General features: G+C 68.2%; 1 protein-coding gene across 1 annotated transcript; it reads right to left on the reverse strand.

Moving 5' to 3' along the window:
- Positions 1-869: 869 nt before the first annotated feature.
- LOC135408617 (voltage-dependent L-type calcium channel subunit alpha-1F-like) lies at positions 870-26342 on the reverse strand (the record flags this gene model as incomplete). The annotated part of the gene is given in 36 exon segments (XM_064643690.1): positions 870-1366; positions 2902-3021; positions 3023-3139; positions 3229-3341; positions 4080-4125; positions 4127-4211; positions 4585-4607; positions 4609-4709; positions 4712-4728; positions 5232-5347; positions 6098-6208; positions 6290-6420; positions 6497-6598; positions 6694-6796; positions 6888-6928; positions 6931-6983; positions 7063-7190; positions 8004-8163; positions 9914-10005; positions 10100-10165; positions 10257-10385; positions 12049-12069; positions 12359-12442; positions 12852-12962; positions 14037-14195; positions 15597-15798; positions 16920-17066; positions 18226-18278; positions 19290-19397; positions 21933-22020; positions 23187-23293; positions 23906-23965; positions 24482-24514; positions 24671-24773; positions 26208-26305; positions 26307-26342. Coding segments are annotated over 36 exon segments (3510 nt in total), but the record flags the coding sequence as incomplete, so codon positions are not given.
- Positions 26343-26763: the final 421 nt, after the last annotated feature.

The raw sequence follows: 26763 nt of genomic DNA on the forward strand, positions 1-26763 counted from the left end.
TCCCTGAGGTGACACCCGCCGCTCTCAGCCGGGCTCGGGGCGGCTCTGGGCTCATGGGGGGTCCTAAAGCCCGCCCGGCCCCGCGGGGCCGAGCCCGGGTCCTAAAGCCCGCCCGGTGGGTCCCAGTCTCGGTCCCGGGTCCTAAAGCCCGCCCGGTGGGTCCCAGTCTCGGTCCCGGGTCCTAAAGCCCGCCCAGGGGGTCCCAGTCTCGGTCCCGGGTCCTAAACCCGCCCGGCACTGGGGCTGAGGCCGGGGCCGGGTCCTAAAGCCCGCCCGGTGGGTCCCAGTCCCGGTCCCGGGTCCTAAAGCCCGCCCGGTGGGTCCCAGTCCCGGTCCCGGGTCCTAAAGCCCGCCCGGCGGGCCCAGTCTCGGTCCTGGGGCTGAGGCCGGGTCCTAAAGCCCGCCCGAGACCGGGGCTGAGGCCGGGGCCGGGTCCTAAAGCCCGCCCGGCGGGTCCCAGTCTCGGTCCTGGGACTGAGGCCGGGTCCTAAAGCCCACCCGGCGGGTCCCAGTCCCGGTCCCTAAAGCCCACCCGGCGGGTCCCAGTCCCAGTCCCGGGTCCTAAAGCCCGCCCGGTGGGTCCCAGTCCCGGTCCCGGGTCCCAAAGCCCCCCCGGCGGGTCCCAGTCCCGGTCCCAGTTTCGGTCCCGGGTCCTAAAGCCCTCCCGGCGGGTCCCAGTCTCCGTCCTGGGACTGAGGCCGGGTCCGGGTCCTAAAGCCCGCCCGGTGGGTCCCAGTCCCGGTCCCGGGTCCCAAAGCCCGCCCGGTGGGTCCCAGTCCCGGTCCCGGGTCCTAAAGCCCGCCCGGTGGGTCCCAGTCCCGGTCCCTAAAGCCCGCCCGGCGGGTCCCAGTCTCGGTCCCTAAAGCCCGCCCGGTGGGTCCCAGTCCCGGTCCCGGTCCCTAAAGCCCGCCCGGCGGGTCCCAGTCCCGGTCCCTAAAGCCCGCCCGACGGGTCCCAGTCCCGGTCCCGGGTCCTAAAGCCCGCCCGGCGGGTCCCAGTCCCGGTCCCGGGTCCCAAAGCCCGCCCGGCGGGTCCCGGTCCCGGTCCCAGAGCTCCCCCGCTGCCGGTCCCGGAGCCCTCCGGCCGGTGCCGCTCCCCTGCCCGCGGTGCCCGTGCCCGGTCAGACGCCCCCGGCCCAGCCCATCTCGTCCGCCAGCTCCTCCTCGGGCGGCGGCCGCAGCGGCTCCTCGTCGCTGTACACGGCGGGCGCGGGCGCGGGCGGGGCCCGGCGGCGGGTCAGCAGGTCGGCGGCCGCGCTCTCCATCTCGTCCATGGTCATGTCACACGCGTCCGCGATCTCCCGCTTGGCCACCGCCACGAACTTGGGGTCGCGGGCGAACAGCCCGAGCCCCTCCGAGATCAGCACCTGGGCGGGGGGCGGAGGGGGCGGCGCTGGCACCGGCGCGGGGCGGTCCCGCGTGTCCCCCCCCGTGTCCCACCGTGTCCCCCCGGGTGTCCCCCCGGGTGTCCCCCCGCCTGTCCCCCCGGGTGTCCCCCCGCCTGTCCCTCCGTGTCCCCCCGGGTGTCCCCCCGCCTGTCCCTCCGTGTCCCCGTGTGTGTCCCCCCGCCTGTCCCCCCGCCTGTCCCCCCGCCTGTCCCCCCGCGTGTCCCCCCGCCTGTCCCCCCGCGTGTCCCACCGGGTCCCCCCGCGTGTCCCACCGGGTCCCCCCGCCTGTCCCCCGCGTGTCCCCCTGCCTGTCCCCCCGCCTGTCCCGCCGTGTCCCCCCGCCTGTCCCGCCTGTCCCCCCGCCTGTCCCCCCCATGTCCCCCCCCGTGTCCCCCCGCCTGTCCCGCCGCGTCCCCCCCTCGCTCGAAGCCTCCCCTTTGTGTGGGGTGTCCCCTTCGTGCGTCTCCCCTCGCTCAGGGCCGTCCCCGGGCTGTCAGCCGAGCTGCAGCAGGGTCCCTGTCCCGTGTGCCCCCCTCCATCTCCCCGCTGTCCCCCCGTGTCCCACCCCAAGCCAAGCCACGGCCCCACCTGTGTCCCCCTATGTTCCCAGCGTCCCCCCTGTCCCCCTGTGTCACTCACGGCCTCCACCAGGCTGTCCACAGACCCCCGGGGTGTCCCCTGTCCCATGTCTCATGTCCCCCCTCTCCCCCCTGTCCCCCCATGTCACTCACAGCCTCCACCAGGCTGTCCACAGACCCCCGGGATGTCCCATGTCTCTCCTGTCCCCCCTGTCCCCCCTGTCCCCCGTGTCACTCACAGCCTCCACCAGGCTGTCCACAGACCCCCGGAGTGTCCCTGTCCCCTGTCCCATGTCCCCCCTGTCCCCTGTCCCCCCTATCACCCCTGTCCCCCCTGTCCCCCTGTGTCACTCACGGCCTCCACCAGGCTGTCCGCAGACCCCCAGGGTATCCCTGTCCCCTGTCCCCCCTGTCCCCCCTGTCCCCTCTCCCATGTCCCCCCCGTCCCCCCGGTCACTCACGGCCTCCACCAGGCTGTCTGCAGACCCCCGGGGTGTCCCTGTCCCCTGTCCCCCCTATCCCATGTCCCCTGTCCCCTGTCCCCCCTGTCCCCCTGTGTCACTCACGGCCTCCACCAGGCTGTCCGCAGAGCCCCGGGGTGTCCCTGTCCCCCATGTCCCCTGTCCCCTCTCCCCCCTGTCCCCTGGTCACTCACGGCCTCCACCAGGCTGTCCGCAGACCCCCGGGGTGTCCCTGTCCCCCCTGTCCCCTGTCCCCCCTGTCCCCCCTGTCCCCTGGTCACTCACGGCCTCCACCAGGCTGTCCGCAGACCCCCGGGGTGTCCCTGTCCCCTCTCCCCTGTCCCCTGTCCCCCCTGTCCCCTGTCCCCCGGTCACTCACGGCCTCCACCAGGCTGTCCGCAGACCCCCGGGGTGTCCCTGTCCCCCATGTCCCCTGTCCCCTGTCCCCCCTGTCCCCCGTCCCCCGGTCACTCACGGCCTCCACCAGGCTGTCCGCAGAGCCCCTGGCCAGCGCGTCGCGGGGGTCGCAGGGCCGCAGGCGCAGGGGCGCGGGGGGGAACCAGCGGTTGAGGGGGGGGAGGCTGCCCCCCGCGCCCCCCCCCCGCCGCCCCCTCCACCAGGATGAGGGGCGCGTACAGGACGTGCCCGCGGGCCGGGGCCGCCCAGGCCTGCGAGGAGCCCCCCAGGCGCCAGGTCTCGGAGCTGCCGTAGCCCTGGGGGGCAGAGGGGGGTCAGCGGGGGGGTGACACTGTGTGACACCCCCTTCCCTGTGTCCCCCCCCGTGTGTCCTCCCCAGCGGTACCTGCGGGCGGGCGGGGCCGGGGGGGCCCGAGGGGTTGTAGGTGCCCGGGATGGGCTCGTCCTCGCAGCTGCCCTGGCGCCGCAGGCACTGGATGGTGAACGAGGGCTTCCGGCCTGGGGGGCACCGCAGGGTCACCGCAGGGTCACCCCCCGGGCAGGGACCCTCTGGGACACCCTCAGGGTCACCCCCCGGGCAGGGACCCGCTGGGGTATCCACAGGGTCACCCCCCGGGTAGGGACCCTCTGGGACACCCACAGGGTCACCCCTGGCCTGGGGGGCACCGCAGGGTCACCCGCAGGGTCACCCCCGGGCAGGGACCTTCTGGGACACCCGCAGGGTCATCTCTGCTCAGGGACCCTCTGGGGCACCCACAGGGTCACCCCTGGTCAGGGACCCGCTGGGGCACCCGCAGGGTCACCCCCTGCTCAGGGACCTGCTAAGACACCCACAGGGTCACCCCCCCCTGCTCAGGGACACTCTGGGACACCGGGCAGGGTCACCCCCGGCCTGGGGGACACCCGCAGGGTCACCCCCCGGGCAGGGACCCTCTGGGGGCACCCACAGGGTCACCCCCCAGTCAGAGACCTTCTGGGACACCCACAGGGTCACCCCCCCGGGCCAAAGCCCCTCAGGCCCGGGGGGCACCGGGCAGGGTCCCCCCCAGGCCCAGGGACCCTCTGGAGCAGCGGGCAGGGTCACCCATCCCCTCCCCAGCCCCCGGGACCTTCCCGGGCTCCCACCCGGGGTCACCCCCCAGCCCCCGGACCCTCCCGGGCTACCGGGGGGTCCTTCAGCTTGCCCGGACACGGGGGTCTCACTGGAAGCCCCCCCCGGTGCCCCCCCTCCCGTACCGGCGGGGGTGGGGGGCAGGAGGCGGCGCCGTTTCAGTTGTTGCCCCCTCGCGGAGCGCGAAGTGTCGGGGGGGCAACGGCAGCGACCCCCCCCGGGGCAGCTCCATCCCCCAGCGCGGGGGGCCCGGCGGCCTGGGGGGACACGGGGGGGGTCAGACAGGGGGGGGACAGCACAGGGACCCCCCCGGGGCACATCCACCCCCCCCGTTCCAGGGGTCCCGGCGGCCTGGGGGGACAGGGGGGGGTCAGGACGGGGGGGACAGCACAGGGACCCCCCCGGGGCACCTCCATCCCCCCCGTTCCAGGGGTCCCATGGCCTGGGGGGACACGGGGGGGTCAGACAGGGGGTGAGAGCACAGGGACCCCCCCGGGGCACCCCCATCCCCCCCGTTCCAGGGGTCCCACGGCCTGGCCCGGAGACAGAGTCAGGGGCTGCCGGACCCCCCCCCCGGTCCCAGGGCCCCCCCGGACGGGGATGTCCCCCCCCGCTCGGGGAGTCCGGTACCTGTCCCCGGCCCAGCGGGGGCGGGGCGGGCCGCGCGCTCTCCAGGTCCTCGTCGTGGCTGATGTCCCCCCCCGTGTCCCCCCCCGGCTCCTCCGCGTCCTCCGGGGGGGCTTCCTCATCCTGCTCCCCCCTTCGGAGCGGCGCCTGCAACAGAGCCGTGGGGACCCCCCGTCCAACCCACCCCCCGGACCCCCGTGTCGGGGTGTCCCCACCCCCCCCTCAGTGACCCCCGTGTCGGGGTGTCCCCAGTTCCCCCCCCCCAGGGACCCCCATGTCGGGGTGTCCCCGGGGTGCCCTCGGCCCCCTCCCGACCCCCCCCAGCCGTACCTGCTCCTCCTCCACCCCCCCCTCCAACCCCCAGGACCCCCAATTTTGGGGTACACTCCCCCAGCCGTACCTGCTCCCCCGACACCCCCCGGGACCCCCAATTTTGGGGTGCCCCCAGCCGTACCTGCTCCCCTCCACCCCCCCCTCCATTCCCGGGACCCCCAATTTTGGGGTGCCCCCCCAGCCGTACCTGCTCCCCCGACACCCCCCGGGACCCCCAATTTTGGGGTACACTCCCCCCAGCCGTACCTGCTTCCCAGACACCCCCCCCTCCACCCCCGGGACCCCCAATTTTGGGGTGCCCCCACCCCCAGCCGTACCTGCCGTGGGCGGGGGGCGCGGGCTCCTCCCCCTCGGGGGGGGCGGGGCTGGGGGCGGGGGGCGCGTCCCCGAGCAGGGGGGAGTTGGGGGCGGAGCCATAGAGGGTCTCGGGGGCCTGTGGAGAGGGGCGGGGTCAGTGGGCGTGGCCACGGGACAGGTGTGAGTGGTGGGTGTGGCCACGGGGGTGTGTGGCATGAGGACAGGTGAGAGTGGTGGGTGTGGTCACAGCACATGTGTGTCCAGTGGGTGTGGCCATGGACAGGTGTGCCCGGTGGGCGTGGTCATAGCACAGGTGTGCCCGGTGGGTGTAGCCATGGACAGGTGTGCCTGGTGGCCATGGACAGGTGTGCCCGGTGGGCGTGGTCACAGCACCAGTGCCCAGTGGGCATGGCCATGGACAGGTGTGCCTGATGGCCATGGACAGGTGTGCCCGGTGGGCGTGGTCACAGCACAGGTGTGCCTGGTGGGTGTGGTTACAGCACAGGTGTGCCCGGTGGGTGTGGTTACAGCACAGGTGTTGCTCGATGGGCGTGGCCATAGACAAGTGGCCATGCTCAGTGGCATAGTCACAGCACAGGTGTGCCTGGTGGGTGTGCCATGGACAGGTGTGCTCGGTAGGCGTGGCCATGGACAGGTGTGCCCAGTAAGTGTGACCATGGACAGGTGTGCCAGTGGCTGTGGCCATGGACAGGTGTGCCCAGTAAGTGTGACCATGGACAGGTGGTGCCCAGTTGGGTGTTGGCCATAGACAGGTGTGCCCGGGGGCGTGGCCACGGACAGGTTGTGCCCGGGGGCGTGTCCCTGTACAGGTGTGCCCGGGGCGTGTCCCTGTACAGGTGTGCCCGTGGGCGTGGCCGGGGCTCACCGCGTAGGTGAGTGGCTCCTCCGCGGGGGCGTCGCCGCCCTCGTCCCCCTCCAGGTCACTCAGCGCCCGGCGCATCTCGGGGCCCAGCGCCTGCAGCGTCTGCAGCCCGGCCTGGGGACACGGGGGGGTCACTGCTGGCACCGGTGACCCCCGGTGACCCCCGGTGACCCCCCGGCCCCCCGGGGGTCCCACCTGCAGGGCGCTCTCGTTGCTGGGGGCGGCGCTGGGGCCCAGCATCCCCCGCTCCTTCCGCCGGCGGAACTTGCGGAAATAGTCCTGGATCAGGAAGGTGGCGTAGAACTTCCCCACGGTGACTTCCTCCTCTGGGGGGCACGGGGGGTCAGGGGGCTCCCGGGGGGGTCGGGGGGGGTCAGGGTGGGGGGCTCGGACCTCACGCACCCTCGGGCGGGGGGATGACCTCGTCCAGCAGCTTCGGCTTCGTCCTCTTCCAGATCTTCTTGACCACGGCCCGGAGCTCCTTGTTGGCCACATCCAGGTTCCCTGGAGGGACAGGAGGGACAGCCAGGACAGTCACCCCGGGACTGTCACCCCCCAGGACCCCCCCGGGACCCCCCCGGGCCCCCCCAGCTCCCAACCTTCCGTCTTGATCTTGAGGGAGGTGCGGACGAGCGCGAAGAGCGTCGCGTTGAAGGTGACGGTCCCGTCCGAGTTTGAGGGGCATGTCATGGCCACCAGGCGCTGGGGGGGGATGAGGGAGGGTAAACTCGGGTGCCCCCCGCCCGGGACCACCCCGGGAGCCCCCCCCGGGCCCCCCCAGGAGCCCCCGGACCTTGCAGGCCACGCGGTGGGGGCAGAGCTTCCCGAAGCCAGCGGGGGCTGGATCCGGCGCAGCAGCGTCACAACGTCCAGGTGCTTGATGCGGCCCCTGGGGGGGTCGGGGGTCAGAGGTCAGGGTCACGGGGGGTCAGGGGGGTCACGGGGGGGACGGGGGGACAGTGACCCACTTGGCAGCCGGGTCGTACTCGGACCACACGCGCTTGAACTCGTCCAGGTGGTGCGGGCCCAGGATGGACCAGTCGCGCGTCAGGTAATCGAAGTTGTCCATGATGACGGCCACGAACAGGTTGATGATCTGGGGGGCAAAGGGGGGCTCCTGAGGGGCGGGCAGGGCTGGGGGGCAGGGCTGGGGGTGTGGGGCAGGGCTGGACTGTGGGGCAGGACTGGGGGGCAGGGCTGGACTGTGGGGCAGGGCTGGGGGGCCAGGGCTGGGGTGTGGGGCAGGGCTGGGGGCCAGGGCTGGGGGTCAGGGCAGGGCTGTGGGCCAGGGCTGGGGTGTGGGGCAGGGCTGTGGGGCAGGTCTGGGGGGCAGGGCTGGGGGTGTGGGGCAGTGATTGCTGTGGGGCAGTGGTGCCGAGGGTCAGTGGTGCTGTGGGGCAATGGTGCCATGGGCAGTGGTACTGTGGGGCAGTGTCAGGGTGTGGCAGTGCCCAGGTGTGGCAGTGTGACCATGGGCAGTGTCAGGGTGTGGCAGTGTCGGGGTGTGGCAGTGCCCGGGTGGGGCAGTGTCGGGGTGTGGCACTGTCTGGGTGTGGCAGTGTTGGGTGTGGCAGTGTCAGGGTGTGGCAGTTTCAGGTGTGGCACTGTTGGGTGTGGCACTGTTGGGTGTGGCAGTGCCCGGGTGTGGCAGTGTCAGGGTGTGGCAGTGTCAGGGTGTGGCAGTTTCAGGTGTGGCACTGTTGGGTGTGGCACTGTTGGGTGTGGCAGTGCCAGGTGTGGCACTGTCAGGGTGTGGCAGTGCCCAGGTGTGGCACTGTTGGGTGTGGCACTGTTGGGTGTGCAGTGCCAGGTGTGGCACTGTTGGGTGTGGCAGTGCCCAGGTGTGGCACTGTTGGGTGTGGCACTGTTGGGTGTGGCAGTGCCAGGTGTGGCCGGGCGGGTCCCTCACCAGGAAGGCGCAGAGCATGAAGAAGCTGATGAAATAGGCGATGGCGAAGTTGCTGCCGCAGGTGAACTCCTCCCCCGGCTCCGCGTCCGACTCGGGGTCGCAGCGTTTGCCCGGCAGGCTGGCCAGCATGATCTCCTGCCACGCCTCCCCCGTGGCACACCTGAACCCCCCCCGGGCACACCTGAGCCCACAGGTACACCTGAACCCACAGGTACACCTGAACCCCCCAGGCTGGCCAGCATGATCTCCTGCCACGCCTCCCCGTGGCACACCTGAGCCCACAGGTACACCTGAACCCCCCCCAGGGCACACCTGCACCCCCCAGGTACACCTGAACACCCCCAGGTACACTGAACCCCCCCAGGGCACACCTGAACCCCCAGGCTGGCCAGCATGATCTCCTGCACGCCTCCCCCGTGGCACACCTGAACCCCCCCAGGGCACACCTGAGCCCACAGGTACACCTTGAACCACCTGAACCCCCCCCAGGGCACACCTGAACCCCCTCAGGGCACACCTGAACCCCCCAGGCTGGCCAGCATGATCTCCTGCCACACCTCCCCCGTGGCACACCTGAGCCCACAGGTAACACCTGAACCACCTGAACCCCCCCCAGGGCACACCTGAACCCCCTCAGGGCACACCTGAACCCCCCAGGCTGGCCAGCATGATCTCCTGCCACACCTCCCCCGTGGCACACCTGAGCCCACAGGCACACCTGAACCCCCCCCAGGGCACACCTGCACCCCCCAGGTACACCTGAACCCCCCACAGGTACACCTGAACCACCTGAACCCCCCCAGGGCACACCTGAGCCCACAGGTACACCTGCACCCCCAGGGCACACAGGTCCCCCCCATGACACACCTGGACACCCCCTGGACACCCCCTGGACACCCAGGTCCCCCCCCTTGGTGCCCCTCCAGACCCCCACAGAGCCCCTCACACCTCCCAGCCCAGGTGGTCTCCTGCCCCATAGCAACGGGACAGGTGCCCCATAACTGTGGGACAGGTGCCCCATAACTGCGGATGGGTGCCCCATAACTACCCTATAACAGGACAGGTGCCCATAACTGCAGGACAGGTGCCCATAACTGCCCTGTAATGGGACAGCTGCCCACAGAGCTCAGCTGAGCCCCAGAGGACCCCCGAGGGGCACTGTGGGCACCACAGGGCTTGGAGGGACGGACACAGGGACCCACAGACCCCCAAGGGACCCCACAGGGACCCCACAGACCCCCCAGGGACCCCCCAGGGCTCTGCAGGCCCTGCAGCCCCACAGCGGGGCCGGGGGGGGGCTCCCAGAAGGACCCCACAGGGAGTTCCCAAATCCCACCAGACCCGGAGCCACCCCCGACCCCACGGGAAGCTCAGATGCACCCTCAGCCCCCCCGAGTGCCCCTAGAGCCCCCCCAGCCCCCATAGGACCCCCCGAGTGCCCCTAGAGCCCCCCAGCCCCCATGGGACCCCCCTGAACCCCCATGGTACCCCCGAGCCCCCCATAGGACCCCCTGAGCCCCCATGGGACCCCCTGAGCCCCCCATGTGACCCCCCCAGCCCCCATAGGACCCCCCGAGTGCCCCTAGGAGCCCTCCCAGCCCCCATAGGACCCTCTTGAGCCCCCATGGGACCCCCTCCGAGCCCCCATAGGACCCCCCAGCCACCATAGGACCCCCGAGCCCCCCCGAGGCCCCCTAGAGCCCCCAGCCCCCATGGGACCCCCAAGCCCCCCATAGGACCCCCCCAGCCCCCATGGGACCCCCCTGAGCCCCCATAGGACCCCCCCAGCCCCCATGGGACCCCCCTGAGCCCCCATAGGACCCCCTGAGCCCCCATAGGACCCCCCCGAGCCCCCATGTGACCCCCCAGCCCCCCCGTGCCCCCCAGCCCCCCGTGCCCCCCGGCCCCACCTGAAGAGCAGCAGCACGGCCTGGGGGAAGGTCTGGAAGTTGTTGTTGCGGTTGATCTGGGTCCCGTCCTGCAGAGCCACCTTCCCGAAGGTCTGGGGGGCACGGGGGGGGGCTGGGGGCTCGCAGGACCGACCCCCCCACACCCCCCACACCCCCCTGACCCGGGGGGCTCCCCCAGACCCCCACCTGCATCCCGATGACGGCGTAGATGAAGAAGATCATGGCGATGAGGAGGGCGACGTAGGGCAGGGCCTGGGGGCAGAGCGGGGTCAGGGGGGGCTGTGTGACCCCCCCGTGTGACCCCCCCCGTGTCCCCCCTCCCCGTCTGCCCCCCCAGCCCCACCTGGAAGGACTTGACGAAGGTCCAGAGCAGGGTGCGGATCCCCTCCCCCTTGGAGAGCAGCTTGACGAGGCGCATGACCCGGAACAGCCGGAAAAACGTGATGGAGATGCGGGAGCTGTCCTCGGAGCTCTGCGGGGACGGGGGGTAGGACATCCCCCAAAAACCCCTGAAACCCCCCAAAACCCCTGAACCCCCCCAAAAACACCTGAACAGCCCAAAAACCCCTGAACCCCCCAAACACCTATACACCCTAAAACGTGATGGAGATGCGGGAGCTGTCCTCGGAGCTCTGCGGGGACGGAGGGTAGGACATCCCCAAAAACCCCTGAAACCCCCCAAAAACCCTGAACCCCCACAAAAACACCTGCACACCCCCTAAAACCCTGCACCCCCAAACCCTTATACACCCTAAAACGTGATGGAGATGTGGGAGCTGTCCTCGGAGCTCTGCGGGGACGGGGGTCAGGGCATCCCCCAAAAACCCCTGAAACCCCCCAAAAACCCTGAACCCCCCCAAAAACCCTGAACAGCCCAAAAACCCCTGAACCCCCCAAACACCTATACACCCTAAAACGTGATGGAGATGCGGGAGCTGTCCTCGGAGCTCTGCGGGGACGGGGGGCAGGGTGTCCCCAAAAACCCTGAACACCCCCAAAAACTCCTGCACGCCCCAAAAAACCCCTACAAAGCCCCCCAAAGACACCTGCACACCCCAAAAACTCCTACACACCCCAAAAAACCCTGAACACCCCCAAAAACTCCTGCACACCCCAAAAACCCCTGCACACCCCAAAAACTCCTACACACACCCCCAAAACCCCTGAATACCCCAAAAAACCCTGCACACCCCAAAAACTCCTACACACCCCAAAAACCCTGCACACCCAAAAACCCCTGCACACCCCAAAAAATCCTACACACCCCCAAAACCCCTGAACACCCCAAAAAACCCTGCACACCCCAAAAACCCGTACACACCCCAAAAACCCCTGCACACCCCAAAAACTCCTACACACCCCAAAAACCCTGCACACCCAAAAACCCCTGCACACCCCAAAAACTCCTACACACACCCCCAAAACCCCTGAACACCCCAAAAAACCCTGCACACCCCAAAAACCCGTACACACTCCAAAAACCCCTGCACACCCCAAAAACCCGTACACACCCCAAAAACCCCTACACACCCCAAAACCCCTGCAACCCCTAAAAAACCCTGCACATCCCAAAAACACTACACACCCCAAAACCCCCTGCACACCCAAAAAACCCTACACACCCCAAAAAACACCTGCACCCCAAAAAACCCCACACACCCCCCAAAAAACTCCTACACACCCCAAAACCCCTGCACACCCCAAAACTCCCTGCACACCCCCCCCGAAACTCCTCCACACCCCTAAAATCCCTGCACACCCCAAAAAAACCCCGCACACCCCAAAAAACTCCTACACACTCCAAAACCCCCTACACACCCCAAAATCCGCTGCACCCCCAAAAACCCTACACATCCCAAAATTCCCTGCACACCCCAAAAACCCTACACACCCCAAAAACCCTGCACCCCCAAAAACCCCTGCACACCCTAAAACCCCTGCACACCCTAAAACCCCTGCACACCCTAAAACCCCCGCATACCCCAAAAACCCTGCACACCCCGAAACCCCTGCACATCCCTAAAAAACGCTGCACACCCCAAAAAAAACCCACACACCCCAAAAAACCCCTGCACACCCCCAAAAGCCCCCTCACCCCCCAAACCCCCTCACCCCCCAGCCCAGGCCCCCCTCACCTCACCGACGTGCCCCCCGTTCTGCCGCCCCGGCCGTGACGATGGAGGTGGGTGAGACACAGATGGACGTGAGGACACGGACACGGGGGGGACCCAAACACCCGGGACCCCCTCCCCAAAAACAACCCCCTCCCCAAAACACACCCCCCTCCCCAAAAACACCCCCCTCCCTAAAAACAACCCCCTCCCCAAAAAACAACCCCTCTCCAGAAAACAACCCCCTCCCCCAAAAACAACCCCCTCCCCCAAAAAACAACCCCCTCCCCAAAAAACCCCCCCCTCCCGGGGTCGGGGGGGTGACACGACTCACATTGACCTCGGTGACCGCGATGTCCACCACGCTGCCCACCACGATCAGCGCGTCGAAGGTGTTCCAGGCGTCACAGAAATAGTGCTGGGGGGGCAGGGGAGTGACCCCCGGCTGGGACCCCCCCACACACACCCTGGGACCCCCGGGGGGCACGAAATAGTGCTGGGGGGGGGGCAGGTGAGCGACCCCCGGCTGGGACCCCCCCACACACCCTGTGACCCCCCCGGTGTGACACGGCCCCCCCACACCTCCTGCGACCCCCCGTGTGCCGCGGCCCCCCCCCCACACCCCCTGTGCCCCCCCCGGTGTGACACGGCCCCCACACACACCGTGTGCCCCCCCCGTGTGCCGTGGCCCCCCCCCCAGGTGTGACACGGCCCCCACACCCCCTGTGCCCCCCCCCAGGTGTGACACGGCCCCCACACCCCCTGTGCCCCCCCCCCAGGTGTGACACGACCCCCCACCCCCTGTGCCCCCCCGTGCCCCCCCCTACCCGGGGTTTGAAGGCGATGATCTTGAGCACCATCTCCACGGTGAAGAGCCCGGTGAACACCATGTTCAGCAGGTCCATCACGTAGTTGAAGGGCTTCGACTGCTCGTAGTGCTGGGGGGGCACACGGGGGGGTCCTGAGCTGTGCCCACGGGGGGCACACGGGGGGGTCCTGAGCTGTGCCACCCCCCGACGGGGGGTCCTGAGCTGTGCCCAGGTGTGTGTCCCTCCCCCCAGTGTCTGAGCTGTCCCCCCAGGGCTCTGACCTGTCCCCCCCCCGGAGTCTGAGCTGTGCCCCACAGGGGTTTGAGCTATCCCACCCCCCCCCCAGGCGTCTGAGCTGTCCCACCCACCCCCCTGGGGGTCTGAGCTGTGCCCAGGGTTCCGAGCTGTGCCCCCCCAGGTCAGGGCTGTGCCCCCCCAGCTCCGAGCTGGGCTGTGCCCCCCCAGCTCCAAGCTGTGCCCCCCAGGTCTGATCTGTCCTATCCCCCTGGGGGTCTGAGCTGTGCCCCCAGTCCGAGCTGTGCCCCCCAGGTCCGAGCTGTGCCCCCCAGGTCTGAGCTGTGCCCCCCAGTCTGAGCTGTGCCCAGGGTTCCGAGCTGTGCCCCTCGGTGCGAGCTGTGCCCCCCCTGGGTCCAAGCTGTGCCCCCCAGGTCCGAGCTGTGCCCCCCAGGTCTGAGCTGTGCCCCCCAGTCTGAGCTGTGCCCAGGGTTCCGAGCTGTGCCCCCCGGTGCGAGCTGTGCCCCCCCGGTCCAAGCCGTGCCCCCCCAGGTCCGAGCTGTGCCCCCCCTGGGTCCAAGCTGTGCCCCCCCAGGTCCGAGCCGTGCCCCCCCGGTGCGAGTTGTGCCCCCCAGGTCCAAGCTGTGCCCCCCAGGTCTGATCTGTCCCATCCCCCTGGGGGTCTGAGCTGTGCCCCCCAGTCCGAGCTGTGCCCCCCAGGTCTGGGCTGTGCCCCCCGGTCCGAGCTGTGCCCCCCCAGTTCCGAGCTGTGCCCCCCCAGTTCCGAGCTGTGCCCCCCCCCGGTCCGAGCCGTGCCCCCCCAGGTCCGAGCTGTGCCCCCCCCAGGTCCGAGCCGTGCCCCCCCAGGTCCGAGCTGTGCCCCCCCCAGGTCCGAGCCGTGCCCCCCCAGGTCCGAGCTGTGCCCCCCCGGGTCCGAGCCATGCCCCCCCGGGTCCGAGCCGTGCCCACCTGCACGGCGAGGGCGATGGTGTTGAGCAGGATGAGCACGAACATGATGTACTCGAAGGCCGTGGAGTTCACCATGGCCCACACCCGGTACTGGGTGCGGTTCTTGGGGATGTAACGGCGCAGCGGCTGCGCCTTCAGCGCGTACTCCACACACTGGCGCTGGGACAGGGGGACATGGGACATGGGGACAGTGTGGGGACAGCCACACACTGCCACTCCACACACTGGCGCTGGGGGACAGGGTGGGGACAGTGAGGGGACACGGGGATACAGCCACACACTGACACTCCACACACTGGCGCTGGGACAGGGGGACAGTGTGGGGACATGGGACACAGCCACTCCACACACTGGCGCTGGGGGACAGGGGGACATGGGACATGGGGACAGTGTGGGGACAGCCACACACTGCCACTCCACACACTGGCGCTGGGGACAGGGACAGGGGACATGGGGACATGGGGACACAGCCACTCCACACACTGGTGCTGGGGATGGGGACAGGGACAGTGTGGGGACATGGGGACAGTGTGGGGACATGGGACAGAGTCACACACTGCCACTCCACACACTGGCGCTGGGGACAGGGACAGGGACAGTGTGGGGACAGTGTGGGGACAGGGTGGGGACAGGGTGGGGACAGGGTGGGGACACGGGGACACAACCACTCCACACACTGATTCTGGGGACAGGGGACATGGGGACACGGGGACAGTGTGGGGACATGGGGACAGTGTGGGGACACGGCCACTCCACACACTGATGCTGGGGACAGGGGACAGTGTGGGGACAGTGTGGGGACAGTGTGGGGACATGGGGACAGTGTGGGGACACGGCCACTCCACACACTGGCGCTGGGGACAGGGACATGGGACATGGAGACATGGGGACATGGGACACAGCCACCCACTGCCACTCCACACACTGCCGTTGTGGGGACACTGTGGGGACATCACAGAGCCACCACAGGGACACCGTGGGGACACTGCAGGGCCACAGGGACACCACAGGGACACCCTGGGGACATCACGGGGACAACCTGGGGACATCGCAGGGACACCCTGGGGCCACCGCAGGGACACCACAAGGACACTCTGGGGACACCACAGGGCTGCAGGGACACTGCAGTGACACCCTGGGGCACCGCAGGGACACCCTGGGGACATTGTAGGGCCACAGGGACACCCTGGGGACAGCACAGGGACACCTCAGTGACACCCTGGGGACACTGCAGGGACACTCTGGGGACACCACAGGGACACCCTGGGGCCACCGCAGGGACACTGCAGGGACACTCTGGGGACACCACAGGGCTGCAGGGACACTGCAGTGACACCCTGGGGACATTGTAGGGCCACAGGGACACCCTGGGGACAGCACGGGGACAACCTGGGGACATTGTAGGGCCACAGGGACACCCTGGGGACAGCACGGGGACAACCTGGGGACATTGTAGGGCCACAGGGACACCCTGTGCCATCCCGGGACCACCCTGTGCCACCCCGGGGCCACCCTGTGCCAGTGTGGGGCCACCCTGTGCCATCCCGGGCCACCCCCCACCTGGTTCTTGTCGAGCTCGCAGTTGCGGTACTCGCTCTCGCCCTGGGCGCGGAAGGTGATGATGACGAAGCCCACGAAGATGTTCATCATGAAGAAGGCGATGACGATGATGTAGACGATGAAGAAGATGGAGATCTCCACCCGGTAGTTGTAGATGGGCCCCTGGTCCTCGGCGTTGGCGTCGATGGCCTTGTACAGCAGCCTGGGGGGCACACGGGGGGCTGGGGGGGCGGCCCGGGGGTCCTGCTGTCCCCCCCGGGTGTCCCCCCCATGTCCCCCCAGGACTCACGCAGGCCAGCCCTCCAAGGTGGACACTGTGAACAGGGCCCGGGGGTCCCACCGTCCCTCCTGTGTCCTCCCCATGTCCCCCCCATGTACCCCCCGGACTCACATGGGCCACCCCTCAAAGGTGGACACTGTGAACAGGGCCTGGGGGTCCCACTGTCCCCATGTCCCCCCTGTGTCCCCCCAGACTCATGTGGGCCACCCCTCAAAGGTGGACATGGTGAACAGGGCCTGGGGGTCCCACTTGTCCCCATGTCCCCCCCCAGACTCACGCTGGCCACCCCTCGAAGGTGGACACTGTGAACAGGGCCATCATCCCGGGGGTCCTGCTGTCCCTATGTCCCCCCCATGTCCCCCCCGTGTCCCCCCCAGACTCACACAGGCCACCCCTCGAAGGTGGACACTGTGAACAGGACCTGGGGGTCCTGCTGTCCCCCCTGTGTCCCCCCTGTGTCCCCTCCAGGACTCACACCGGCCACCCCTCGAAGGTGGACACGGTGAACAGGGCCATCATCCCAGGGGTCCCACTGTCCCCCCAGCCCCCCAGACTCACGCTGGCCACCCCTCGAAGGTGGACACGGTGAACAGGGCCATCATCCCGGGGGTCCTGCTGTCCCCTCCCTGTCCCCCCAGCTCCCCCAGCCCCCCAGACTCACGCTGGCCACCCCTCGAAGGTGGACACGGTGAACAGGGCCATCATCCCAGGGGTCCCACTGTCCCCCCCAGCCCCCCAGACTCACGCTGGCCACCCCTCGAAGGTGGACACGGTGAACAGGGCCATCATCCCGGGGGTCCTGCTGTCCCCTCCCTGTCCCCCCAGCTCCCCCAGCCCCCCAGACTCACGCTGGCCACCCCTCGAAGGTGGACACTGTGAACAGGGCCTGGGGGTCCTGCTGTCCCCCCTGTGTCCCCCCTGTGTGTCCCCTGTGTCCCCTCCAGGACTCACGCTGGCCACCCCTCGAAGGTGGACACGGTGAACAGGGCCATCATCCCGGGGGTCCCACTGTCCCCATGTCCCCCCCAGCCCCCCAGACTCACGCTGGCCACCCCTCGAAGGTGGACACGGTGAACAGGGCCATCATCCCGGCCAGCACGTTGTCGAAGTTGAAGTCGCTGTTGAGCCAGAGGCGCTCCCGCACCGAGGGGTGGGAAACGTCCCCGTCCTTGTACACCAGGAACGTCCCCCTGGATGGGGACAAAGGGACAGTGAGACCCCTGAGGGGTGGGAAATGTCCCCGTCCTTGTACACCAGGAACGTCCCCCTGGATGGGGACAGGGACAGTGAGACCCCCGAGGGGTGGGACATGTCCCTGTCCTTGTACACCAGGAACGTCCCCCTGGATGGGGACAGGGACAGTGAGACCCCTGAGGGGTGGGATACATCCTGTCCTTGTACACCAGGAACGTCCCCCTGGATGGGGACAGAGGGACAGGGACAAGGACAGTGAGACCCCCGAGGGGTGGGACACGTCCTTGTACACCAGGAATGTCCCCCTGGATGGGGACAGGGACAGGGACAGAGGGACAGTGAGAACCCTGACAGGACACCGAGGGGTGGGAAACATCCCCGTCCTTGTACACCAGGAACGTCCCCCTGGATGGGGACAGGGACAGTGAGACCCCTGAGGGGTGGGACACGTCCCCGTCCTTGTACACCAGGAATGTCCCCCTGGGATGGGACACAGGGACAGGGACACAGGGACAGAGGGACAGTGAGACCCCCCCCAGCCACTGCCACCAGCCGGGGGGACCCCACGGGGACACCAACGGGGTGGGTGGGGCCCAGGTTTGGGGTGGGTGGGGGCTCAGGTTTGGGGTGGGGGAGGGTCAGTTTGGGGGGTTGTGGGGGATCCCCTGGGGGGGCTCAGTTTTGGGGTGTGAAGGATCATCTGAGGAGGGGGGGGTCAGTTTGGGGGTGTGGGGGGTGCTTTTGGGGTCACAGGGTCAGTCTGGGGGCTCAGCGGGTCAGTTTTGGGGCATAATGGGAGTCACTTTGGGGTGTGGGGGGGTCAGTTTGGGTGCAGGGGGGGTCAGTTTGGGGTCACAGGGTCAGTTTGGGGTGTAGGGAGGGTCAGTTTGGAGGCTCAGGGGATCAGTTTTAGGTGCAGGGGGGGTCAGTTTGGAGTGCAGGGGGATCAGTTTGGGGTGGGGGGGTCAGTTTGGGGTCACAGGGTCAGTTTGGGGGGTGGGGGCTCAGTTTGGGGTCACAGGGGGTCAGTTTGGGGTCACAGGGTCAGTTTGGGGGCTCAGTTTGGGGTCACAGGGTCAGTTTGGGGTCACGGGGGTCAGTTTGGGGTCACAGGGTCAGTTTGGGGTCACAGGGTCAGTTTTGGGGGACACCCACTTGCACTCCCCCGGCGTGTGTTTGGCCTCGTCGGTGCAGCTGTAGAACTTGCCCTGGGGGGGTTTGGGGGGGTCACACCAAGCCCCGGCCCTGGGGGGGGTTGGGACCCCCGGGGGGGGTTTGGGGCCCCTTGGGGGGGTTTTGGGGACCCCGGGGTGGTTTGGGGATCCCTTGGGTGGGTTTGGGACCCCAGAGGGGTTTGGGGACCTCAGGGGGAGTTGAGGACCCCTTTGGGGATTTTGGAGACCCCTTGGGGGGTTTTGGGGACCCTGGGGGGGGGGTGGGGACCCCTTTGGGGGTTTTGGGGACCCCAGGAGGGTTTGGGGACCAGGGGGGGTGGGGGGTGGGCTTGGGGGATCCCTTGGGGGGGGGTTTGGAACCCCAGGGGTGTTTTAGGACCCTGGAGAGGTTTGGGGACCCCTTGAAGTGGTTTTAGGGACCCCTTGGGGAGGTTTTGAGACCCCGAGGGGGTTTAGGGACGCCAGAGGGTGTTTGGGGACCCTGGGGGGGTTTGGGCACCCCTTGGGTGGTTTTGGGACCCTGGGGGGGATTGGGGACCCGGGGGAGGTTTGGGGATCCTGGGGGGGTTTTGAGACCTCTTGGGTGGTTTTGGACCCCAGGGGATGTTGGGGACCCTGGGGGTGGTTTTGGGGACCCCAGGGTGGTTTAGGGACTCCTTGGTGGTTTGGGGACCCCGGGGGTGGTTTTGGGACCCCTTGGTGGAGCTTTGGGGATCCTTTGGGGGGGGGGGTTTTGGAACCCCGGGGGGGTTTTAGGACCCTGGAGAGGTTTGGGGACCCCTTGAGTGGTTTTGGGACCCCAGGGGGGTTTGGGACCCTGGGGGTGGTTTTGAGGTCCCCTGGGTGGTTTTGGGACCCCAGGGGGGGTTGGAGACCCCTTGGGTGGTTTTGGGACCCCTTGGGTGGTTTTGGGACCCCTTTGGGGGGGTTTTGGGAACCCCTGGGGGGTGTTTTGGGACCCCGGGGTGGTTTTGGGGACCCCTGGGTGGTTTTGGGACCCCTTTGGAGTGGTTTGGGACCCCCGGGGGTGTTCTGGGCCCCCACCTTGAAGAGCTGCACCCCGATGCAGGCGAACATGAACTGCAGCAGCGTCGTGACGATCATGATGTTGCCGATGGTGCGGATGGCGACGAACACGCACTGGACAACGTGCTGGGGGGGGACGGGGACAACGGGGGTCACCACGGGATGGGGGACAGGGACAGGGACAGGGGGGTCACCACGGGATGGGGGGGACGGGGACAACGGGGGTCACCACGGGATGGGGGACAGGGACAGGGACAGGGGGGTCACCACGGGCTGGGGACAATGGGGACAACGGGGGGTCACCACGGGATGGGGGGGGACAGGGACAGGGGGTCACCACGGGATGGGGGGGGACGGGGACAACGGGGGTCACCACGGGCTGGGGGGGACAATGGGGACAATGAGGACAGGGACAGGGGGTCAGCATGGGGGGGGGACAGGGGGTCACCAAGGGATGGGGGGGACAGGGGGTCACCAAGGGCCGGGCACAATGGGGACAGGGACAATGGGGACAGGGACAGGGGGTCACTGCGGGATGGGGACAATGGGGGGGTCACCAAGGGATGGGGACAACGGGGACAATGGGGACAGGGACAGGGGGTCAGCACGGGATGGGGACAGGGGGGACAGGGGGGTCACTGTGGGATGGGGGGGACAGGGACAATGGGGACAGGGACAGGTGAGGTGTCACCACGTGCTGGGGACAGGGACAGGGGGGTCACCAAGGGATGGGGACAGGGACACGGACAATGGGGACAGGGACAATGGGGACAGGGGGTCAGCATGGGATGGGGACAGGGACAGGGACAATGGGGACAGGGACAAGGGGGTCACCACGGGCCGGGGACAACAGGGACGATGGGGACAGGGACAGGGACAGGGACAGGGGGGTCAGCACGGGATGGGGACAGGGACAGGGGGTCACCAAGGGATGGGGGAACAGGGAGTCACCAAGGGATGGGGAGAACGGGGACAGGGACAGGGGGGTCAGCACAGGATGGGAGGGACAGGGACAATGGGGACAACGGGGACAGGGACAGGGACAGGGACAAGGGGGTCACCGCAGGATGGGGACAGGGACAGGGGGGTCACCAAGGGCCGGGGACAATGGGGGGGTCACCATGGGATGGGGACAATGGGGACAGGGACAGGTGAGGTGTCACCACGGGCTGGGGACAGCAGGGATGTCACCATGCGCTGGGGACAGGGACAGGGGGGTCACCATAGGCTGGGGGGTCAGGGGGGTCACCACAGGATGGGGACAATGGGGACAGGGACAGGGAGGTCACCATGGGCTGGGGACATGGACATGGACAGAGACAGGGACAGAGCTGGCACCATGGGCTGGGGACAGCAGGGATGTCACCACGGGCTGGGGACAATGGGGAGAGGGACAGGGACAGGGCTGGGGACAATGGGGACAATGGGGACAGGAATGTCACCACGGGCTGGGGACAGGGACAGGGACAGGGACAGGGACAGGTGAGGGTGGTACCATGGGCTGGGGACAACGGGGTCAGGGCTGGGACCACGGGCTGGGGACAGGGACAGGGACAGGGACATGGACAGGGACAGGTGAGGGTGGCACCATGGGCTGGGGACAATGAGGACAGGGCTGGGACCACGAGCTGGGGACAGGGACAGGGATGAGGACAGGGACAAGGACAGGGACAGGGATGAGGACAGGGATAAGGACAGGGATAAGGACATGGACAGGGACAGGTGAGGGTGGTACCATGGGCTGGGGACAACGGGGTCAGGGCTGGGACCACGGGCTGGGGACAGGGACAGGGATGAGGACAGGGACAAGGACAGGGACAGGGATGAGGACAGGGATAAGGACATGGACAGGGACAGGTGAGGGTGGTACCATGGGCTGGGGACAATGGGGTCAGGGACAGGTGAGGGCGGCACCGGGCATGGGGACAGCGGGGACAGGGACAGGGCTGGGACCACGGGCTGGGGACAGGGACAGGGGGGTGTCACTGGGACGTGGGGACACCGGGGACAGGAGGGACACCACGTGTGTCAGCAGGACAGAGGGACAGTGGGGACAGGTGGGTGTCACAGGGACAGAGGGACAGTGGGGACAGGTGGGTGTCACTGGGACAGAGGGACAGTGGGGACACAGGGACACTGGGACACAGGGACACTGGGACAGCTGTGCCACCCCTGTCACCTGAGCCACCCCAGCCCAGCACACCAGAGCCCCAGTGCTCCCAGTGCCACCAGTACAGCATCCCAGCCCCTCCCAGTGCTCCCAGTACAGTGTCCCAGCCCCTCCCAGTGCCACCAGTACAGTGTCTCAGCCCCTCCCAGTGGCTCCCAGTACAGTGTCCCAGCCACTCCCAGTGCCACCAGTACAGTGTCCCAGCCACTCCCAGTGCCACCAGTACAGTGTCCCAGCCCCTCCCAGTGCTCCCAGTGCCACCAGTACAGCGTCCCAGCCCCTCCCAGTGCCACCAGTACAGCGTCCCAGCCCCTCCCAGTGCCACCAGTACAGTGTCCCAGCCCCTCCCAGTGCCCCCAGTACAGTGTCCCAGCCCCTCCCAGTGCTCCCAGTGCCACCAGTACAGTGTCCCAGCCCCTCCCAGTGCCCCCAGTGCCCCCAGTACAGTGTCCCAGCCCCTCCCAGTGCCCCCAGTGCCCCCAGTTGCCCACCTTGAGGCCCTTGGCCCGGTTGATGGCCCGGAGGGGCCGCAGGACCCTCAGCACCCGCAGGATCTTCACCACCGAGATGGCGCTGGAGCTGCGGGGGACACCAGTGCTCCCAGTAACACCCCCCAGTGCTCCCAGTAACACCCCCAGCAGTGCTCCCAGTGCTCCCAGTAACCCCCCCAGTGCTCCCAGTAACCCCCCAGTGCTCCCAGTGCTCCCAGTAACACCCCAGTGCTGTCAGTAACACCCTAGGGCTCCCAGTGCTCCCAGTAACCCCCCAGTGCTCCCAGTGCTCCCAATAACCCCCCAGCAGTGCTCCCAGTGCTCCCAGTAACACACCAGTGCTCCCAGTGCTCCCAGTAACCACCCAGCAGTGCTCCCAGTAACACCCCCAGTGCTCCCAGTGCTCCCAGTAACACACCAGTGCTCCCAGTAACCACCCAGCAGTGCTCCCAGTAACACCCCCAGTGCTCCCATCAGCACTCCCAGTAACCCCCCAGCAGTGCTCCCAGTGCCCCCCAGTAACACTCCCACTGTTTTCTAGCACCCCCAGCAGTGCCCCAGTGCCCCCAGTGGCTCCCAGTTGCCCCCAGCGTGCCCCAGTTGCCCCCAGTGTGCCCCAGCAGCTCCCAGTTGCCCCCAGTGTCCCCCAGTATCCCCCAGTGTCCCTCAGTGTCCCCCAGTGTGTCCCAGTGTCTCCCAGTGTCCCCAGTTGCCCTCAGTGTCCCCCCAGTGTCCCCAGTATCCCCCCCCCAGTGCCTCCAGTGTCCCCAGTTGCTCACTGCCCCCAGTATCCCCAGTATCCCCAGTATCTCACTGCATGCTGAAGGAGATGAGGGGACACCCCCGACCACCAGCAGTGTCCCAGTTTGTCCCAGTATCCCCAGTATCCCCAGTATCTCACTGCATGCTGAAGGAGATGAGGGACACCCTGACCACCAGCAGTGCCCCCAGTGTGTCCCAGTTCCCCCCAGTATCCCCAGTGTCTCACTGCATGCCGAAGGAGATGAGGGACACCCCGACCACCAGCAGTGTCCCAGTATCCCCAGTATCCCCCAGTATCCCCCAGTATCCCCAGTATCTCACTGCATGCCGAAGGAGATGAGGGACACCCCGACCACCAGCAGTGTCCCAGTTTGTCCCAGTATCCCCAGTATCCCCAGTATCTCACTGCATGCCGAAGGAGATGAGGGACACCCCGACCACCAGCAGTGCCCCCAGTGTGTCCCAGTATCCCCAGTATCCCCAGTATCTCACTGCATGCCGAAGGAGATGAGGGACACCCCGACCACCAGCAGGTCCAGGAGGTTGAACCAGTTCCGGCAGAAGGAGCCTTTGTGCAGGAAGGCCCCGAACACCGTCATCTGGGGGGGGAGGGGGGACCCCGAAACCACGGGGGGACCCCAAAAACATGGGGACACCCCCAAAACTCCGGGGACACCCCCAAAACCACGGGGGGACCCCAAAACTCTGGGGACACCCCAAATCCTTGGGGACACCCCCAAGCTCTGGGGACACCCCAAACCCCTGGGGACACCCCCCAAACCCCGGGGACACCCCAAAACTCTGGGGACACCCCCAAAACGCCGTGGACATTCCACAAAACCCCGGGGACACCCCCAAACTCCAGGGACACCCCCAAAACTCTGGGGACATCCCCAAACCCCCGGGGGCACCACCAAACCCTGGGGACATCCCCAAACACTGGGGACACCCCTAAAACTCTGGGGACACCCCCAAACTCCAGGGACACCCCCAAAACTCTGGGGACATCCCCAAACCCTGGGGACATCCCCGAACCCCCGGGGGCACCCCCAAATCCTGGGGACACCCCAAAACCCTGGGGACACCCCCTAAACACTGGGGACACCCCTCAAACCCTTGGGGACACCCCAAAACCCTGGGGACATCCCCCAAACCCTGGGGACACCCCCTAAACATTGGGGACACCCCCAAACCGCGGGGCCCCCCCGCACCTTGAGCAGGATCTCCACGGTGAAGATGGAGGTGAAGGCGTAGTCGAAGTACCCCAAAATCTGGGGGGGAGGAAACGGGGTGACCCCCCCCGGCCCTCCAGGACCCCAAACACCTCCAGGGACCCCAAAACACCCCCAGGGACCCCCCAAACACCTCCAGGGACCCCAAACACCCCCAGGGACCCCCAAACACCCCCAGGGACCCCAAAACAGCCCCGGGGACCCCCCAAAACACTCCCAGGGCCCCAAAACACCTCCAGGGACCCCAAAACAGCCCTGGGGACCCCAAACCCCCCCTGGGCAGCAGAGCGCGAGTCCCGCGGGGTTATGGGGTGAGTTCCCCCACAGCTCCCCCAGTCCCTCCCAGTTTGCCCAGTGCCCACGTGGTTACTGGGTGAGTCCCCCCAGTCCCCCCAGTCCCTCCCAGTTTGCCCAGTTTGCCAAGTAGCCCATGTAGTTACTGATGGAGTTCCCTCCAGTCCCCCCCCAGTTTGCCCAGTGCCCACATGGTTGCTGGGCGAGTCCTCCCAGTGCCCCTAGTCCCTCCCAGTTTGCCCAGTTTACCCAGTAACCCACGTGGTTTCGTGGTGAGTGCGCCCGCACGGGATCCTGGGCTGTGTGAGTCCCCCTCAGTCCCCCCAGTTTGCCCAGTCTGCCCAGTAGCCACGTGGTTGCGGGGGGAGTCCCCCCCAGTCCCCCCCAGTCCCCCCAGTTTGCCCAGTTCCCCCAGTACCCACGTGGTTTCGTGGGGAGTGGGGCCCGCACGGGATCCTCGGCGGCGAGGGAGACGCTGCTGAGGATGATGAAGACGAGGATGAGGTTGGTGAACACGTGGTGGTTGATGAGGGCGTGGCAGCGAACCCGCAGCCTGCGGGCACGGGGGGGGCAGTGAGACCAGTGCTCCCAGTAACCCCCAGTGAGACCAGTGCTCCCAGTAACCCCCCCAGTGCCCCTCAGCCCATCCCAGTGAGACCAGTGCTCCCAGTAACCCCCAGTAACCCCCCAGTGCTCCCAGTAACCCCCAGTAACCCCCCAGTGCTCCCAGTAACCCCCCAGTAACCCCCCAGTGAGCCCAGTAACCCCCAGTGAGCCCAGTGCTCCCAGTAACCCCCAGTGAGCCCAGTGCTCCCAGTAACCCCCCAGTAACCCCACAGTGAGACCAGTGCTCCCAGTAACCCCCCCAGTGCTCCCAGTAACCCCACAGTGAGCCCAGTGCTCCCAGTAACCCCACAGTGAGCCCAGTGCTCCCAGTAACCCCCCAGTGCTCCCAGTAACCCCCAGTGAGCCCAGTGCTCCCAGTAACCCCCAGTAACCCCCCAGTGCTCCCAGTAACCCCCCCAGTAACCCCACAGTGAGCCCAGTGCTCCCAGTAACCCCACAGTGAGCCCAGTGCTCCCAGTGCCACCAGTGCTCCCAGTGCTCCCAGTAACCCCCAGTGAGACCAGTGCTCCCAGTAACCCCACAGTGCCCCTCAGCCCATCCCAGTGAGCCCAGTGCTCCCAGTAACCCCCCAGTAATCCCCCAGTGCTCCCAGTAACCCCCCCAGTGAGCCCAGTGCTCCCAGTAACCCCCCAGTAATCCCCCAGTGCTCCAGTAACCCCCAGTGAGCCCAGTGTCCCAGTAACCCCCAGTGAGCCCAGTGCTCCCAGTAACCCCACAGTGTCCCCCAGTGCCCCCCAGTGCTCCCAGTAAGCCCACAGTGCCTCCCAGTGCCCCCCAGTGCCCTCAGTGCCCCCCCAGTGCCCTCAGTGCCCCCCAGTGCTCCCAGTAACCCCCACAGTGTCCCCCCAGTGCTCCCAGTAACCCCACAGTGTCCCCCCAGTGCTCCCAGTAACCCCACAGTGCCTCCCAGTGCCCCCAGTGCCCTCAGTGTCCCCCAGTGCTCCCAGTGCTTCCAGTAACCACACAGTGCCCCCAGTGCTCCCAGTGACCCCTCAATGCTCCCAGTGCCCCCCCAGTGCCCCCAGTGCCCCCAGTGTTCCCCAGTGTCCCCCAGTGCCCCCAGTGCCCCCAGTGCTCCCAGTGCCCCCAGTGCCCCCAGTGCCCCCAGTGCCCCCCAGTGCCCCCAGTGCCCCCAGTGCCCCCCAGTGCCCCCTCAATGCTCCCAGTGCCCCCAGTGCCCCCCCAGTGCTCCCAGTGCTCCCAGTGCCCCCAGTGCTCCCAGTGCCCCCAGTGCCCTCCAGTGCCCCCCCGTGCCCCCCAGTGCTCCCAGTGCCCCCAGTGCCCCCCAGTGCTCCCAGTGCCCCCAGTGCCCCCCAGTATCCCCCCAGTGCCCCCAGTGCCCCCCCCGGTGCCCGCTCACGGGTTGGTGCTGCTCAGCAGGAAGAAGGCGCTGCCCTCGGGGATCGGGGTCACTTTGGGCTTGGGGGGCTCCTCCAGGGACTCCAGCCGGGCCCCCCCCCAGGCTGTCCCGCTCCCCCCCGGCCCTCCTCGTCACCTGGGGGGCACCGCGGGATGGCACTGCCACCTCCTCAGGGACCCCCCCCACCCCAGGCACTGCCACCTCCCCCGCCGAGACCCCCACGGGCTGCACTGTCACCTCCCAGGGACCCCCACGGGCTGCGCTGTCACCTCCCTCCCCCCGAGACCCCCACCCCAGGCACTGCCACCTCCCCCCCCCGAGACCCCCACCCCAGGCACTGTCACCTCCTCAGGGACCCCCCTGGGCTGGCACTGTCACACCCCCCCCCAGAGACCCCCACGGGCTGCACTGTCACCTCCCGCCCTGGGGACCCCCACGGACTGGCACTGCCACCTCTCATGTCCAGCACTGTCACCCCCACCCCAGGCACTGTCACCTCCCCCCCCGGACCCCCACCCCAGGCACTGTCCCCCCCCAGGGACCCCCCTGTCCAGCA

The sequence above is a fragment of the Pseudopipra pipra genome, unplaced genomic scaffold (assembly GCF_036250125.1).
Source record: "Pseudopipra pipra isolate bDixPip1 unplaced genomic scaffold, bDixPip1.hap1 HAP1_SCAFFOLD_530, whole genome shotgun sequence".
In the NCBI taxonomy this organism is placed as follows: Eukaryota; Metazoa; Chordata; class Aves; order Passeriformes; family Pipridae; genus Pseudopipra; species Pseudopipra pipra.